Source organism: Sebastes umbrosus, chromosome 3, assembly GCF_015220745.1.
Source record: "Sebastes umbrosus isolate fSebUmb1 chromosome 3, fSebUmb1.pri, whole genome shotgun sequence".
In the NCBI taxonomy this organism is placed as follows: domain Eukaryota; kingdom Metazoa; phylum Chordata; class Actinopteri; order Perciformes; family Sebastidae; genus Sebastes; species Sebastes umbrosus.
Window position 1 is genome coordinate 14,071,707 of NC_051271.1, and position 19,104 is coordinate 14,090,810.

The following is a 19,104-nucleotide window of genomic DNA, read 5'->3' on the forward strand; positions in this document are numbered from 1 at the left end:
ACACTGGCTCTAGAGAGAGCCTTTCACGGTTTTACGTTACCCAAAGCGTTCTCCGACACGCTTGTGAAACTGCAGTAATGTGAGCTGCAGAGTGCAAAACCGTGGCACCGTCTGACTTCTGTTGCTCCTAAAGTAGTGTTATAATGGCAAGGATCAAAGGATGGGAGCGAGGCAAATTGCGTTACCACGGTTTTACACCTCACAGCTCGAGTTACCGCAGCATTGGAAAGGCAGGAGTGAGCGGAGGGGTACTCAGTTGGTTGCAATCTGCAACCACACCACTAGATGTCGCAACTAACTTGGAATGAATATCTTCCTCTTCTCTCTCCTCTCCTTTTCCGATCTTCTCTGATCAATTACAGCATCCCTCTCTGTATTATAAGATATGTTTACAAATTGTAGGTGTTCAGTTGACTATACATTTCAGTGCAGTATTTGCTAAATGCTCTTAAATGTCCAGTATCAGGTCAGCATAGTATCTGAAAACATTGTATTAGAGGTATGAAGCTATTTAGATCCCCTGTAGACATCAGATGGTATGAAACTTTCTTACCTGGCTGACCCCATCCAACACATTTACCCACATGTGCTCACTGCATCACAGTTGAGCCTGTACTGTTGTCCTTTAAGACTATAAGTGAGAAAATGATCAGCAAATGCGATGCAGCACATCATATTATCGACAGCTTTTGTTTTCAAAGCCAGTAAAGAAAGTTGGCCCAGCATCATGTTCTCAAGCAGCTCTATCAGCTATGAATGATGCATGTGTGTACAGGCTTATTGAATAAACTCCAGCTCAAAGTGGATGACATTCCACTGCACTGCAGACAGTATAACTGTTCCTATGGATGTGAGGGATGAGGATAACAGGATCTGTCTCTTTGTTTCATTATTCTTTTGTTTATATTGCGCTGTATGCATTTATGTGCAGCAAGAAAGAGACCTTTGGCTTCACTTTTGCCCTTTTTCAGCAGGTCCTCAAGGCCCAATGTGTGGGTGAGGCTGTCAAGAACCGTTACCTTTTGCAGAAATGATGCCCTGGAAAGTTTGATGGGGGCTCACATAACAGAGATTGTTTTAGTCAGTGCTTCCCCACCGCCACCTACACCGAGCCGGAGATAGATGCATGTCTGTGTGCATATCTTCGTGTGTGTTGGTGGGTGACATGCCGCAAACTCATTTTGCTTACCAATTTACTCCTGTTCAGGTTCAGAGCGTAGCATATCCCAGTACATCGCTGTTTTTCTTGGCTCGCATGTCTTGAGGAGCAACCGTGACCTACTCATGATCACATGCTGTTCTATTGTGAAAACATGCACATTCAGCAATGAAAGGTCCGGGGCCAGATGTTTTGAGGTGACAGTGTTAATTAGAACTTCCTGTTTTTGTAAGCATAGCTTGGAGTGTGTCATTATCCTCACTGATGATAGCTTTATACTACAGCCGGTTTAAGCAGCAATACACAGCACAAGTTAACATGTATATATGATGACAGCACCGTACTAGCTCTCCATTGATAAACATGACTATGTATATACAGATACGTATGAAAAATGAGGTGACATTCACGGCGAGAGGCAATACACACGATGCCGAAATTGCGGAAGATGCAATTTCATGGCTTCTACTTAGGAATGGTAAGAAGAGATAAAGCTGGTATTAAATGAACTCTTCTTCCAGATACTGGAATGAGAAAACATGAGAAGTATGTTGATGTTGTCTGGGCTGCTGTGGACGTGAGCATTTGTGAAGGGAACTACACAGACCCTTGGTTGCTGCGGGAAATGCTGTCAAGAGCACCCATGGCCTGTAGCCCTAGATGATGAATCGTTCCTTTAACTGTGACCGATGCTGCCCGTTTTCCTCAAACAATGCTCCAGTGTTGGAGCGAGACTGGGATGTTGACTACATAATGGCAAGTGATGTATTATATGCTGGAAAGCAGCAGGGGAACACGCTGTTTGCACCCATCCTCTGTGACATCTATGCTGAGGTCAAGATCATGAGAACGTACCCCGATTGGTGGCTTTTTGGAGTAAGGCCTGGGGCGACAGACTGCAGTTGACCCAGCAGGTCAGTAATTCCCTCTTTAGTGAATGGGTGCATTTAGTCTCACTGTCCCAAACTATTGCTGGTTTTGTTCTCAAGTCAGGCATGATATCCACACACACTGATACCGTGTGTGGACAGTTCCATTCAAAACTGCAGTATGATTTTATGCATCATCAGAATAAACAATTGAGATACTATTTCACTTCCATTCTTAATTTGTTAAATAGTTCTGTGTTTTAGGGTAAAAACTAGGGCTAAGACGATACACCTATCTCCCGATTCGATACCATCACGATAATTGGGTGACGATTGCGATTCTACAAGTATGTGATTGGATATTACGATTTATTGCAATTTTTGTTAACTTTTTTAACTCTAGACCACTTTTACTTTGGAAAATGTCTAAATTAATACAGTAAAAATGTTTGATTTCCAGCAAGTATGTAGTCAGAGATGTCCTGAAGTCAAATATATCAGTCATTGTCAGGCAGTATTTATAAAAAAATTAATTTTAGCAACCCAAAAATCAAAGAATAAAGACATTTCCCTCACACATTATTGGTATTTTCTTTTTAATTCATAAGGGACATGTAATGTTTTATACTTCTGGTGAATATAATCCAATCAATCTTATTTCCATATATGTATTTTGTATAAATAATGATTTAAAAGGGAATCAGATCACCTGTCCAAAACCCTCTCTATCCCAAATTAGAACAAAATAATTTGCCTCAGCTGGAGATGTTATTAGTATGAACCCAGCTTGAAATTAAATGGCAGACATGAGCTGGTACCACACCCAGACCAGACCCAGCAGCTTGTCCTTTATCCACACTTTTCCATCCTTTTTCCATGGCCTACGTTTTTCATTACAGCAAAGCAGGACAGGATATTAGTCTTCCTCAAGGGCCGGGGAGCGAACTGTTAGTCACAGAGATGAGAAGTGTTGGCTATAAGGAGATGATATGGAGCAAGAGAGCCACGTAGCTTAGGGTTGGGGGTGCTGGGTGAGTAACACTGAGCTGCAGTCTGATCTGAAAATGGGGCTCTGCATGCTACACTGTTAGAGGATTTAAAAAGAAAGATATGAGGGAAGAATGTTACTTAGGCTATATTTCAACGGATAGACCAGTTTTTAGTAACCAACGATTTGACATTAGTTCAGCACAATCCTGCAAAGTGAGACTTATCAGGATGTTTTTGGCTCTTATGGTAACTCAAGTCACCATATACACCACCGGGTCATCAAACTGAACCACGTCTCAAATAGAGGACTGTTTGTGTTCACATTAACAAATGTATTACCTCAGAAATAACAACAGTAAACATTGAAAATCACTAAAACCGCAAAGATGAGTGCTGAATTTGTCCTATTGTTTTTAACCATTAAATGCAGATAAAACAATCACAGTTTAGTCAACAATTGCTAACACAAGACTATACACAATATTTAATTTATTTATAGTTTTCTGCACGTGTAGTAGAACGAAAAATATCTTTGCTCACCTGTAAGTAAAACACAAGTGCGTGAAGGGATTTTGAAGAATAGAAAAAGAAAATGCCCACACTAATGGTCATATATTTAATAGTGTGCTTACAAGTTCATTTTTATGCATAAAAGTAATTGTAATGAAATTAATTGATATTGACTACAGACTGAAACAGCCCACATGATGACACTGAAATTAAAAGTTTTATATTAACCTTTCAATTAAGGCCATAAAAAGAAGTGCAAAGAGTTGCAAAAAGAAGTTTGATTGTATAAAAGTCTATGAGAAAATGAGCCTACTTCTCACTTGATTTATTATTTCAGTAAACATTGTTAACATGAGTTTATGGTCTCAATCACTAGTTTCAAGTCTTCTTCATTACAGCATGATGTTCATTTAATAAATTATGGTCCCATTTAGAGTCAAATAGACCATAAAGCAGGGTATTCTTTAGGGCATGGCTACCTTGTGATTGACAGGTCGCTACAACACCGTTGTCCGGTCTGGGAGTTGTCTGCGTTTTGTCTTAAAACTTTATCCTTTTCACAGTGTGTTTTCTGTTCATATAACTTAATTATAGCCTTTTTGGTTGCCTAAAAATGTCTTATTCAGCGCTCGGTTGTATTTAGCTCCACCCTTTCGTGTCACTTCTGGTTGCAAGAAACCAAGATGGCGATGACCGAAATGCAGAACTCAAGGCTTCAAAACGGCAGTCTACAAACCAATGTGTGATATCACGGTGACTACGTCCATTTCTTATATACAGTCTGCGGCAAAAACTGAAAGACTGATCCACTTTGTCTGATCAACCAAATAAATTATACAATTTTTTATGAACAATACGCACTTTTATTATAAACAAACATACCAGACAAGAGATAAGCAGTATGAGCAATGTTGAGGGCCAGAATATCAGGGACATTTGCAAAACTCGCTATTAATTTGTGACGAAAATTACATCATTGACGTGTCATAGAAAAGCAGGAGTAGGTTAGTAAAATATATAAGGTTTTGAGTTCCTGAAAGTCTTGTATAACATCAGTAAAATTAGTGTCTCTTCCATCCCAGGTTGAATATCGTTTTTTACCCGAGAGAGCAATGTGTTAATGTTCCCTGCAGTCGGGCTGCCTGTTTATCTTCTTGTCCAATTGCATGTGGGATTTGTGTGCGTGTGTGCTCTGTGGGGGGATGGCAGACAACCTAAAAAACCGAAAGCAGCCAGGGTGACCTAAATCAGGAGAGGTGATAACTCAGACAGATAGCTGAAGATTACCCAGGGATCAAGAGGCTCAGTGGCCTCTCAAACAACAATGACTGGAGAGCATATCCCTTCTCACCGCCCCCTACGGAGACCCTTATGGCTGGTATGGCCCAAAACATGCATGCCAATATTCTCCATGAAAGAGATTTGTCACACAGCCCTCTAGTTGTTGTCTAATGGACAAATAGGCACCGTGATATTGCTTAAGAGACAAAAACACTGTAAGCTCATTTTAAGATGCTTTTGTGGTTGCTTTTTAATGTCTAAATGCAGTGCTTATTGGTCCTTTTTAATGCGATATGATGTGGAATTATAGAATATGTGGCATAGCAACAGTGCCTGAAAGAGTGTTTTTTTTTGTTTTTTTCCAACAATCATTTAGTAAATGATTAAAGCTATTGAATCACAGCTCAGTTTAATGAAATGGCTTTTGTGATTTGATTTTGAGTCATGTGTGTCCACAAGGCCGGGAGTCTGCATGCGCGTGGTTATGTGACTGCAGGGGTGCGTGTGTTTTCGCGATGAGACGGCCCAACCATTAATTCATGATTGATTGATGAGTCTCCTACACTGTGGCCAATAACAAGCCCGTCTTCTCTCAGTATATCTGCGAGTGTGGGATGTGTTGGTGCGTGGGCTTGTGAAAGAGGGGCAAGAGAGGTTGCTCACTGATTACTTTGTGCTTTGCTTCATCCGAGGAAATAAAACCATTTGTTCAGGATATTTAGCTATGTCTTTTCCGTCCTCAGTGCCTTCACCTTTAACTGAGAAAGGTGCCAGAAAGACATGCTTCTTTTTTTAATAGGAGGGAAGCAGCGTTTATACATAAATGCCCATAAAAAAACACAATAAAAACAACAGGATTTACTTGAGACTTATTGTGTATCTTTATGTATCTAAAACAGTAAGAATGCCACAGCGTCTCTCGCTCTAAAAAGCAGATTATCTTATAATCACCTATTTGCAACTCAATCACTTTAACAGCGTAAATACAGTTGTACAAAATGCACAGTGGATGTCTTTAGTGCCATTCTTAAATACTTTTGAGAATGGAGCGGGGGGATGTTTGGTGTGGGTCCATGCTTGGATGTACAGTAAATTGTTGGGGGGAGGTAACTTACCCTAGGCGATGCTTGTTCCGGGGACCATCTGGTTGTATTGGATTTTGGCATTGTTGACTCTCTGTCCTCCAAACCTTTAACTCGATTTCAGTCTCTAATGTTCCTTCCATTTCATGTCAAGGTTACAATTACAGTTTCACTATTTACCTACACAATGTTTTATATATTTTTTTATTATAGCTCATTAAAATGCATAGTTAAAAGAAGGACTTTTTGTCTAACTATAAAAGTTGTGTCCTGTGTGAGCGCTGTATGCATATATAATGAGGGCTGTAACGAACAGTCTGAAGCTTCATTCATAACGTTGACATTCAAATTACTATTATTAATAACCTACAGAAATATTGCATGTCAGTCTTCAGTCCAAAAGTCAAAATGTATTGAAAAATGATAGATGTAACCGTTTCAAAAATTCACAACATGTTTTTATCTAACAAAATATTCTGCTTCAATCCATATTTGTTGGCATTTAGCCTCTCAAAAACATTTTGTTTCGCCATGGACTATTACTGCCTTCTATAAATAGATATCATATGAAAATAGCACATTGCACACTGCTAAGAAAAATGATTTTACGTAGGTTGTAACTGTTAGATAAGCTATCTGGCTGGGTATGATGCGTGGGGACTGCGTAACGACTGATGTCATTGCTGCGCTATGGAAACACAGCGGCACAGCCTGAGTCGTCATAATGCGCTAAGGAGATGGAGACTGATGAGGCGGTAATGGCCCATAAAGACACAGATGCTCTTTGGCGTGGAATTTGGAGTAGTAATAGTACTCCTAAAGAGCCAGGTGATCCTAGTGTTAATAAACGTTGGGAAATAAAAATGGCAGCAAAATTACTTTTAATCATTTCAGCTCATTTTTAGTTTTTGATATCCTTTCTCAAGTTTAGTTTAAAATGACTTTGATTTGATTTTAATGTGGTTTTGGTTCCTTAGTGTCTATTGCAACAAGAGTTACATATTATTTCTCAATGATCTTCAGATATCTGAGCATTAAAACATGTTTAGACAGACAGAGGAAGACTGGAGCAATTATCTGACAGAGCTTGACAGAGCTGCGAGTACGGAAGTATATTGATGACAAAAGATTTGAAAGAACACAAAGCAAATTGAAGCGCTACTCAGCCTGCAAGTCAACCTTTGAGAGGGCACAGGCACAGATTTGTAATATATCCAGGCGGGGCGTTAGAAAAATTGTGGCTTGAGTATGCAAGACACACAATAGACTGTGAACCATTCAGTCTCTTCCCTTTATAAATGTATAAGAGCTGAGGAAGTGTCCTTGTAACAGAGATGCGTGGCTTTATTCCCAAACTGTATACTTTAAGCTTGAGAGAGTCGAATGCAGAATATGTTGTTCATACTTTTTTATAATGGAATTCATGTGCAGTTGGTCAGATTGAATTGTGTTATTTTCACATAAGGGTTTAGTTTTTTTTTTCTCGATTTAATTGTTTGACTTTTGCGTTGAAGGAAATTAGATATATTTGAAAACCTAAAAATGTGATGTGGAATAAGGTCACAAGGTAAAGAGCTGCTGGTACCTGTTCATATTAAGCATTGATAAGATACAGTACGATCTATGTTCCCATGTTCCTTGTTGGCTCAGATGAATTCAGGTATGGAAGATGCATGCTGTGTACTACCACACTGGACACTGGCCCCAAGGTTGAGAAATTGTAATATTGTGAGTAGCTGGAACATGTACTGCTAAAACCTGCTTTAAGAGCTGGTAGCAGTCTTTTTGTTTATAACCATTAGTTAGATTAGATTTGAGATATTTTCTCATTTTTCAGCAATTATGTTGTGAATTCAATTGAGGTGTTGTCAGTTACCCTGCTCTTTTTGTTTGGATTCATTTTTGAAAACTGATCTTGTTTTGCACTTCTGGTGGCATTAAATAGCACTCAACATTAAAAGCATAACTCTTGACTTTTTTTGCCCCTGCATAGTCTTTGTTAAACTTTTCCCTTTGAGGCATATGAATTACTGTAGGTTGTCCCATTTGGCATTTTATAACAAATGGAGAGCTGCTGGTAGATATATAATGGTATGTGTTTGAAGTTTTTTGCCATTTTTTTATTGAAAATAATCGAAATATATTCATAGTTTGCAAGCATGGGACATTCAAAACATCAAAAGATTAAAGAGGAACATATGGCAGCTTTTAAAAGTTCTTGAAATGTCACCCAAACTGATGTTATGGATCTATTTTAATTTTTTTTACCAACTGTCTCTCTCCCGCTGTCATACTTCCACATACAATCACACACACATGGACACACATGCAAGGCCAAACACAAAGCACAGACTGGACCACATACTTTCTCATCAAACATCTTCCCATTGTCATTGTGGGACCCATGGGTTTCATTAGTGCCAGCTTTAAAACAACAACTCTCATTCCCACTCCCACACTCTAGTCCCAAATGCTTTCAATGGAGGAGGAAAGAACACTTGCCTGAAGGGTACGTGCATATGAAATTCCACAAAAAAAAAAGTGATTTATATTCTCATTTGACTGGCTCGGGAGAAACACAGTGTAACCTGATCAGCACTAATGTTAATTTACTTCTTTGCTGTTCTAACAAATAGTTACATTGGCTAGTTGTATGTTTCAACATATCCTCATACAACGGTTCATATGATTTCTTCTTTCCTAATTTTTTCGTGCGTTTTTCCTACGAATGTCCAGCAACACGTGTCAATATCCGCTCGCTACATGCATGCATTATTTTCAAAATAAACTTCCGTCTTCACAAGAAACAACTTGAATAGGTTTACACAACAAAACTACTTAGTTTGGTTTAGGAAACAAAAGGTAATGATCGACTTGGTTAGGTTTAGGAAAAGATTGACTTGGTTAGGTTTAGGAAATGATTGACTTGGTTAGGTTTAGGAAAAGATTGACTTGGTTAGGTTTAGGCAATACAACTTAGTTAGATTTAGGAAACAAAACTACTTAGTTAGGTTTAGGAAAAGATTGACTTGGTTAACTTTAGGCAATAAAACTTAGTTAGGTTTAGGAAACAAAACTACTTAGTTAGGTTAAGGAAAAGATCGACTTGGTTAGGTTTAGGCAATAAAACTTAGTTAGGTTTAGGAAATAAAACTACTTAGTTAGGTTTAGGAAAAGATTGACTTGTTTAACTTTTGGCAATAAAACTTAGTTAGGTTTAGGAAACAAAACTACTTAGTTAGGTTTAGGAAAATATTGACTTTGTTAGGTTTAGGAAACAAAAATACTTAGTTAGGTTTAGGAAAAGATTGACTTGGTTAGGTTTAGGCAATACAACTTAGTTAGGTTTAGGAAACAAAACTACTTAGTTAGGTTTAGGAAAAGATTGGCTTGGTTAGGTTAAGGATAAGATCGACTTGGTTATAGGTTTAGGCAATAAAACTTAGTTAGGTTTAGGAAGCAAAACTACTTAGTTAGGTTTAGGAAAAGATCATGATTTGGGTTAAAATACCTCCAGAAGGGGCGTAACTTAAGCACGGATGTTACATGACAAATAAATCTCAATTACGTGGATTATATATTAATTGATTTTGTGGGATATATACGAATTATAGTGCATTACTTTTTGTAGGTACAGCTACGGTGTATGCGAAAAGCCTGTATGGTCACATTTATGCTTATCACAGGTAAGATTACAAATTTGCAATAAAAGCAAACTTCAGGACCAAACCCATACATTTCATGCTAAACATTTAGGGACTCACTGAAATTAAAGACCTTGGTTGGTGCAGTGAGCGGGCAAAGCAGGTGATCACACCGGACTCCTTTCTGTCAGTGAGCTGCCTTTTCTAACAGTTTTCACTGGATCTGAGGGTGTTTTGTATGCTGCTTATGCACCCAGGGCACCTCGCTTTTATCCACGCAGCACACCTTGCATGTTTTTTTATAAAATGCTCTGAGCACCCCAAGTTGAAAAGTGTTCAATTGTGTGCAGAAAAAAAATGGCCTACGTCACCACAGCTTTTTTTTCTCTGCCGTCTAATCAAATGAGGTGAGGCTTTCTTCTGGTTTTCTTCTTCCACATCAGAGCTATTGTTGTAAAGAGGGAGAAGAAGATAGTATTGTTTGTTTCTGCCCACTGTTTCAGCATGAAGGGACATCACAATAATTGGCATCAGATTTGCAGCTTCGTGACTGTGAATGCTGTTTTTTCCCCTGCAATTAGAATTACATTAACTAATGTAATAGCAAAGTAGTGGACAGCAGCTGACTCTGTGGTTGCCTAGCAACAGATAGAGGACGCTTCCAGGGCCTCTGCAGTTTTTCTCAAAATGAAGGCAGAGCAACTAATGTTTCACTATAGAGCCTTCGCAGTTTTATTTAGTTTTTATTACAGTATACTGTACATGTAATGTTGCTTGGTTGGTTTTTGGTTATTTTACAGGTTCTTTATTTGTGACCAAAGGTTGAACAAAGATGACTGTATTAAAAAGGAGAAATTAAGAGTTTGTAGAGTGGGGAAATTCTTTTAAAAACATTGTGAAATGTAGGCAGCAGGGTTTTTTTTGTAAGAGCATATACCTGCTTATACTTCAGACTTTGTCCTGCATGTTGGAAGTTTCCAGCAAGCCCTCGGGGACGTCGTATCGAGAGCGATCAGACATTTTACCTTTGGACAGGGAAGGATGAGCTGGATACAGGAATCCCTGCCCAGGAGGCTGACTTATTCAGTATTCTGCCGATGTTTGATCCTGACCTTACTGTTGCATGTCCTTGGTGCATGCAGAGCGCAGCAAATGCCTTTTTGGGGGATTGCATGCTCCAACCCATTTTAATGTGCCTTTTCATTCTCCGCACACCATCGCTAAGCCCCGCAGCAGGGGCTCAGAGCAACCATTTTGATTATGAGAATGATTGAATTAATGCTGCTGAAGTTGACACTTAATGGATTATGGTGGTCAGAATTGTTAAAACACACGAGGCAGATCTGTGTAAAGACATCCTAAACCCCTTTTTATTTGTCACACTCCCAGGGAATAGGTTTTAAAGTCTAACCTTGCTAATCTCCTGCAAAGTCTAACGCATTAAAAATAAGGTCTAACACATATAAACAACAAGATTAGTCCAATCATAAGGTACTGGATGTTATACATAAAGAGTACCTGGATTGATTCCAAAATGTCAATGGCACACTGTCGCAAAGTTGTCAATATGAAATCAATGTGGTTGTCTTGAGTTGATAGTGACAGTTTATCACAGCGGAATATGTATAAATAATACATTTTCTACATCTGGAATACCCTACTTAGCCTACTGAAGAGGATGGATGGATGGATGGATGGATGTTTTTGACTTTGTAGCGTATATTTGACTTTAGCACTATATGTCTTATCATAAGTAAACTAATTACCCAGAGTGAATGGATTATTTTTTTACCTCTTATATACAGCAAGCAAGGATTGCTGATCAAAGCTGTGCTCTTTTGTTGTTACAGTATTTTTCTGACGTACAATGATGCTCAAAGCCGCAATATGTTCGATTTGTATCTCTTTTCATTTCCTTAAACTCAGGTTTCGTGTCGCTTGCCTTTGTGTTCTTCTCTTCAAATGTCATTGAACACCATCGCGGGAGGTTTTCTTTGGTTGATATGCTGTGCGTGTAGCCTACTGTGTGTGTTTGTATAAATTTTTAGCACCTATTTCATCCCTTTATCTGCACTCCCACTATTCAGCTGGCCATTTGGGCTCTATCAGGCAACCTTAAAGTTTGCACAGTGAACGAACAACTGTGAAGACAGATAACGGAGGCGCATTTCTTTTTGAACCGCACCTATTTTCCTCTTTAATGATGCACCGTGAATTACCCTCATATGTCATCAATATACTTGACGAGAAACCGGAGCAAATTGAAATTTGTAACGCATTAACTAAAAGCAATATCGCTGTCACAATACATTAGCTCCAGTGATCTGATTGTAAATGTATTTTGTTCAACATTTTATTAGGTTCATTTAAAAAAGTTATTGGGTTGTTGGGATTTTCCAACATAATCAGGAGAGCCCGTTTGTGCATGGGGGACTCTTCTATCCAGAGCAGCCAGGAGGAAACATAATGGCATATTGACTGAAATGCAGCCTTATATAGCAAACTTGACATTTACCATGAATTTAACGCGAATTCCACTTCATTTAGTCCTAAACTACCATCCACTGAGTGGCAACAATGCCAAAGTGATTGATTCCCTGAGCATTTTTACCAGCAAAAAGAGAAAAGCTCTCACTTATAATCAGCTCCTTTTGTTGTTTTTAAACTGATTTCACTGTGATATTTAATAATCCAACATCCATCCATCACCTCCAACATTTAATTTATAGAGCGTTTCAACAGAACTGCATTGCTAGGCAACAGCTTTTTACTTCCTTTCAGCTTACAGTATGTCATTCACATACACTGCAACAGCAAATAAACTGGGACACATTTGAAATGTTTACATTTACAACTCTGTGTGTGATAAAAAAAAAAAAGAACTCTGAAGGAAGTAGTTTTTTTGTCACAAGCCAATATTTAAAAATATGCATTTCTGGAAACTAGTTACATCTCATGTTGGCAACATATGGAATATATCAGTCCAGTTCTCACATTCACGAAGGATTGTTGGCAGATTCCTAGAATATCTTATGACTAGTAATTCAGGAGTTGTTTTCAATGTCACACTTTATTTAAAGGCATTGAGATGGAATGATCGATATGTGCTGATGGCCGTATGAATCCTTGAAGGTGCTCATTCATCTCTTTATGTGAGGTAGTAGAAAAATGGAAAGAATACTGTAAATTTATTTTATTTTCACCTTGGACGCTTTCCTCTCAGATTTTTGTATTCACCTCCAAAAAAGTAGTAAAAGGAAAAAAGTTTCATAACATGAAAACACTCAAGTACAAATACCTTGAAATTGCACTCAAGTAATGCACTTAAAGCTGCAGTGGGTAGAAATGGAGCAAATATGATTAAAACAAGTTATTTTTATAAAACGGTCACTATATCCTGAGAGTTGTGCATGAGACACGTAATCTGAAAAAAAAATCATGTGCCTTGTAGTGTACTGTTGAGATCAGTTGAGGAAATACCGAGCACCGCCCACCAGCCGGAGCACAGCCAATAGGAACGCTCTCTCTGAAATGACCTGTGATTGGCCAGAGTCTCCCATCAGCTAGATTGTTTAAAGCCTGAAAACAGAGCCATGAGGAGGTGCAGAAGTCTAGTTATCTCTCAGAACACTTGAATTACAATATGCCGAAAGGTTATTATGTAATTTTTGCCCAATGATGCCGAAAACATTCCGCCTAATGCAGGTTTAAGTAAATGCACTTAATGTCCATACTGTACTTTTCTTTTACAGTTTGTGTGAAGCAGTAACAGCTATGATGTGATGAAGTCCTAACATCTGTATAAGCAGGGGGGGGAGGGAGGGGGGGGTGAGGGTGTTATATAGACTTGTAGTGTTGTGCTGCATGGTTGGCAGAGTGGGATGCCAGTGTCACCGTCAGCTCTTTGTCAGCACAGCCTCCCAATAAAAGGCCGTCTTTCTGCTCTTCCTCTTTTCACTGTCCACTACGATGGCTGTCGCAAGTTAGACATTAAACGCGCCATCAGTTTAACTGAGGTTCTGCAGGCTCTCCCCTCTATGCAAGGCACACACGCCATTGTGCTCTGCTGTAGCACGTCTAATCTCTCAAATCATCAGAAAAAAAGTCTGTGGTCTCTAATTGAGTGAATACTTCTGCACAGTTGAATATAAAGATATTTAAATAGACCTGTTCTGATATCAGAAAGAAATGAAATGCAATAAAAGTATGTATTTTAACAAGCCTTTTCTTTTCTCTCTGTCTCTCTTTTGGCATTCTTTGTGGATCCATTGATCTCCTGTCCTCCCTGCATTTAATTCGACAGGTAAGTCCATCTTTTGTATTTATTTTGAAGCCTCTGGGCTGGATTAGCTCGTATGCGCCGCTGCGAATGTTTACCAAAATTGCATCTTAAGTACTTGCTGCACCAGGGATGCATTTTAGCACAATAGTTTTGTAAACAGTAAACACATTCTCTTTGCTCAGCTGACACTTGGAGAATGGGGCAATTCCATTTATGCAGCCAATCTCATTGGCTACTGGAGAGATGCCAATCTGCCCCTCACAGACAGGGAAGAGAGAGGGGAGCAAGGGGAGCGTCTAGATTAGCATTTATTCATCCTGACACTGATCAGATAAATGGGAAATGATAAATGCTGTCTATTTTTACTTCGCTTAACCTGCGTTAACTTTTCATTCAAAAAAGAAGCTCCTAGGGTCTCGCCGTGCTGCGCCTTTGAAACACTTAATCAAAGTGTTGTTTGGGATTCAGTTTTATTTGAGGTGATCCGAGTATGAATAATGAAACATGTTGCAGTTGTCCCGATGACTCATTTAGCATAAATGGTGAATAGGTTGAGCTGTCTGCTGGGTAAAGGAGGAGACAGTCATCAACTAAGAGGACAAAAAGGCTTTGTTTGGAAATCAGTCCCCAGTATGCAGTTTTTATTCATTTTCCTTTTTGTTTGTTTGTTTGTTTGTTTGAGTTCTTTCAAAAGTTGCTCAGTGAATCTAAATGTCAATTCAGAGCTGCTTAATTTATAGTTGTTGAAAAGGCCATGATGTCCCCCGAGTGGCTGATATTTAAGTTTGTTCTTATTTTTAAACTTAATGCTACTTTGTTTACAGCCACATGCGAAAGAAATAGATTAGTAAATCTCTTTGTTGTATTGATATTGATCTACAAAAAAAACATTGCAATTGAATTGCTTTGTAAATTCAAAGATACACATATATTTAACATCTAAGAAAGATGTAGTTTGATACATTATTATTAGTACATTGTTATCTGAACACACTCATTTACACAGTTTCTTTCTGATGTATACTTTTCCATCCCCCTTTATCCTGTTTCACTCTTGTGCTGGTCAGTACTTCAACAAATATGTCCTCAAGCATATACGATAAGTACCGTTTCATTATGTAAAGTATTTATTGTTTTTTTTTGTACAGAGTAGCCTCCTATGCACGTACAGTACACATTCAGTTGCAGAGATCTCAACCATGCATTTTATTGATCGCTGTTTCCGTGTGTGGGTGCTGGAGTACAGTTTGTGTTCGACACTTGTCTTTAGGCATCTAATTTGTTTGACTATTGACACACGAGGAATAGAACTGGATTGGAAAAAATATGTCAAAACATGCACGACCTATAAAAAAATCTGAGGTGTAAAAAAAAAAGAGGAAAATTTGTGTTTAAATTTGTTTTTTAGCCTAAATCATCTTGGATTTTATATCACATCAATTGCACCAGGGTCTATCTGTAAAGGTATGAATGACAATAACACATAAATGCAGTCATGGATAAAGCTTTGTAGTTCAGCCACCATAATACTCTGGCGCTGACCCACATCTGCCGTTAGATGGGTAAGGCCCAGCTGTTGCCGTGTATTATCTCACTGGCTGACCCTGATGTTTAATGTTAAAAGCAAGACAGAACATTATCACGGGGCTAATCCAACCGAGCAATGGCAAGAAAGTTAGCTACAACATACATTGTAATAATAATAATAATGGCCACTAGTCCTCTGACTCACTGTAATGAATATTCAGCTGCCAACCTTGCCCCCATTCTCTAACTGGTTTCACCTTCCTCAGCAACCACCACTGCTCTACTACCTACAGTACAATAAGAGTAATGACTCCTCAGTGATTATTATTAATTCAGTGTTGCTCGAGTTTGGTGCATGTAAATGAAGCAGTGGGCGTAGAGAGCTATAGGTTGCCTGGAGAGTTAGCCTGAGTAATGAATGTATAGTGCCCTATTGGACCTGTGTCTGTTTTAGTAAAGTTATTATGTTGACAGTTTGTTCAATGTTCATAAGGGGAGGGCGTTGTGAGTGGGCCTAAACTATAAGCTTATAACTTAATCTATTACGCAATAGGAGATCTCGCTATATAATGTGTGAGTTTAACTTCCGTTTGCTGCCCTCCTTTTAATTAATCGTCAGCTTGCGTATGTAGGTTAGGCAAACACCAGGATTTTGTTAGTGGCTCTTCAGTGCAGTCATATTTCATATTATATTGTATTATATTTATTACAACAACAGCAGCAGTGGTATTTGAAAGGAAGAGGAATGTACAACAAGGGAGAAAGTGGTGTGTCAGAGGTTTTGGATTCAAAGATAATGTTGATGATGATTAGAATATTGATCCTGATAACCCACCTGTTATAAAAGAAGCAGTGGAAAGCCACCCACTCATTGTCATTAGTCATCATCGGCTCCCTACAGCCCACTGCAGTACAGTACATGCTGCCACCCATGATTTAGCTCTCCATCCAGTTATGAGGGGGTGTTAAGCGTTTATTATGCAGCCCAGTCCGAGTCCCAATGAGATGGCAGAATGCTGCCCGATCGATACCCCTCACAGGAAGTCAGGTTAATTATTTTTTTAAGGATTTGTTTGCATCCCTCCCCCACCCCCACCCCCTCTTGCTGCAGGTTGTGATGCAAGCTATTTCCCAGAGATCTGCAGAGTGATGTTTTGTCACTGATGCACACATACACCACTGCACACAGGCAAAAGTACTGTACAGTTAGTACATGCATGCTAGGGCTGTGTATTGGCAAGAATCTGGTGCTAGGATACATATCATGATACTGGAGTAACGGTTCAATATATTATGATATATTGCGATACTGTAAGTAAGGCTATATATTGCGATTTTTTAAAATTTTATTTTAGGAAAACTGTCATAGTGTAAAGAACACACCAGAAATAGATCATTTTAGAATAGGCAAAAATAAACCAATTATACTGCATGCAAAAAAACTGCATGGTATTGATTATCATAAAGTGGGCATGTTTGTAAAGGGGAGACTCGTGGGTACCCATAGAACCCATTTTCATTCACATATATTGAGGTCAGAGGTCAAGGGACCCCTTTTGAAAATGGCCATGTCAGTTTTTCCTCGCCAAAATTGTGCGTAAATTTGGACCATTATTTAGCCTCCTTCTCGACAAGCTAGTATGACATGGTTGGTACCAATGGATCTCCTAGTGTACAGTATTTTACAGTTTTATATGATATACCAGTATCTTCACTCTAGCTTTAAAACTGAGCCCGCTATAACTTCTGAAAGATTGAAGAGCAGCGGGCTGTCAGATTTTTAAGAGGTTAATTAAAAGTCTATAGTGTCTTGGAGAATCGATAGAGTATTGCACAACATTATATTGCGATACTCATGTGTATCAATATTTTCTTACACCCCTAATACATACTGGTGCACCATTTTTGTTTACTGTATTCTACTGTTATACTGGTTTTGTGTTTTACAAAACCAATTAAGCTGTTTTCTGCTGTTTTCTGCTGTTTTTTTTTTTGCTGTTTGAACAAGGCTCGGGACTCTGACAATGCTAGCTGTGAGAGCTCGCTGATTGATGGTGAGGCTAAATTGTGTTCATTGGGATCTCAGCTAGCAACTATACGTGTACAGCCTGAATCTGCAGGGTGTCTACATTGTTAGTGTTTGACCTTCAGATCTGACCCACGCCTCATGTACAGAATGCCCCCCACTTTGCTCACCTCAACCCCTCTGAATTTTTTCATTTCATTGTTGTGACCTTTTACTCTGTGTCAGTAACTCTACCTTTATATCCATCTTTCTTTTGTGACTTCTCATCTCAGCGTTGCACTCATAAAAATATAGTCCTCCATATAGACATCATATGGCTTCCAGCTCCGTCGGGCTTATTTATAACAACACATGAACGGAACTGCATGTGCACAGATACACCACATGCTCAGTTTAAGCTACAAGCCAATAGCTTCAGACCTACTAGCATGTGCATTACACATACAACCCCTGCATATCCTCTGGCTGGCAGACAGCTGCGGCTCTGCAAAGTGCAGAACCAATGTTACGCTTTCCTGCCCGACTGCTCTTAAAAGAAGCCGAATATCGCTCTTTTCTCTGACCGAACGGTGATCTGATTTCTGTAAGACAGTCGCAAATCACCATGTCAAACCACTTATCATCTTCTAAATCGATTCTGGATTTACATATAAATAAAACATATCATCCTCATCCATCAGTGTACGCTTGAAAATGTGAGGCAGAGATGAATACATTTGTTATCACTCTGATCATTTTGGTCACCACTCATCTGTATTGATTTTCACTGAGCATCATCAATCAAGGCATTTATAATGGATGCCGTCTGAGAGCCCATATCTCCCCCCAGGGAATTATCACCCCTAGCTCAGGTCAAGCAGAGATTTGATCTATTGTCAGTTAGATGAATTGATGTTTTCCTCTACAGTTACCGTGTTTTATGGGCACAGAAACAGAGGGGGAGAAAGAAAAGAAACGGTAAAGGTGAATAGGGATAGAGATAAGTCTAAAGTAGTTTAGCGTCAGCCCTCAGGACTCGAAGCTTTTAAAATATTCAGAGCCATTCTCCATCACCTTTTGCCCCGGTTGCTTGTTCAAGAAAGGAGTGAAATGAAATCAATAGCGGTGCCAGTGCCGGCCTCTGTGCCAGGCATCATCCAATATTTATACAAATGAAGCTTCACAATCTCAAATGTACCCAACAGTTGCATGTTTAAGGGGCTGTGAAGGACTCTGAGGGGGTGAAAATTGAAGACGAGAGAATTAAACAGGTCTATACCCGCATCATGATGCCCTGCCGTACACACTGCAGTCATTTGCATTCACCTGATATGGCAGGTTATGATTAACAGCTATGTTGAGTCTTAAAGTGGGACGCCCTTGGTGCCATAAATAAGAAATGGATCATAAATCCCACATGGCAACTTTAAGCCATTATCACTCCCCAAAATGCTTCCCCTTAAAAAAAATAACCACAAAATGTAGTGCTTTTGTTACTTGAGCACTTACATGAGTACATGCAGACTATTAATTTAGATGTTCCCCAGAGATAATAGCCAGAAAAGCATGAAAGTACATTGTGGGTATATTGCTCACGCTGCACCTTTATTTTTCATCCTACATGGGCCACTTCCTCAGACATTGGTTGGATGTTAGTTACTGATACAGGGTCCCTTTACTGTCACAGACTGCTGCGGTCCGGTTCAGATGAAAACTCATCATTCAGCGCCATTTGGCATGGATATGTGTGAAGAC

At 39.1% G+C, this 19,104-nt stretch overlaps 1 protein-coding gene across 11 annotated transcripts in view; it reads left to right on the forward strand.

Annotated features, from left to right (window-relative positions):
* Positions 1–19,104, forward strand: part of ctnna2 (catenin (cadherin-associated protein), alpha 2) — a 375,732-nt gene that overhangs the window by 206,660 nt on the left and 149,968 nt on the right. Inside the window, exon 8 of one of the 11 annotated variants that reach the window (XM_037765887.1) lies at positions 14,000–15,180. The exons of 9 other annotated variants lie outside the window; for them this stretch is intronic. In XM_037765887.1, coding sequence (XP_037621815.1) covers positions 14,000–14,122 — 123 coding nt within the window. In that variant the 3' untranslated portion in view covers positions 14,123–15,180. Of the gene's footprint in view, positions 1–13,838; positions 13,963–13,999; positions 15,181–19,104 lie in introns of those variants that run through there. One more of the 11 variants, XM_037765889.1, reaches the window with a different exon arrangement.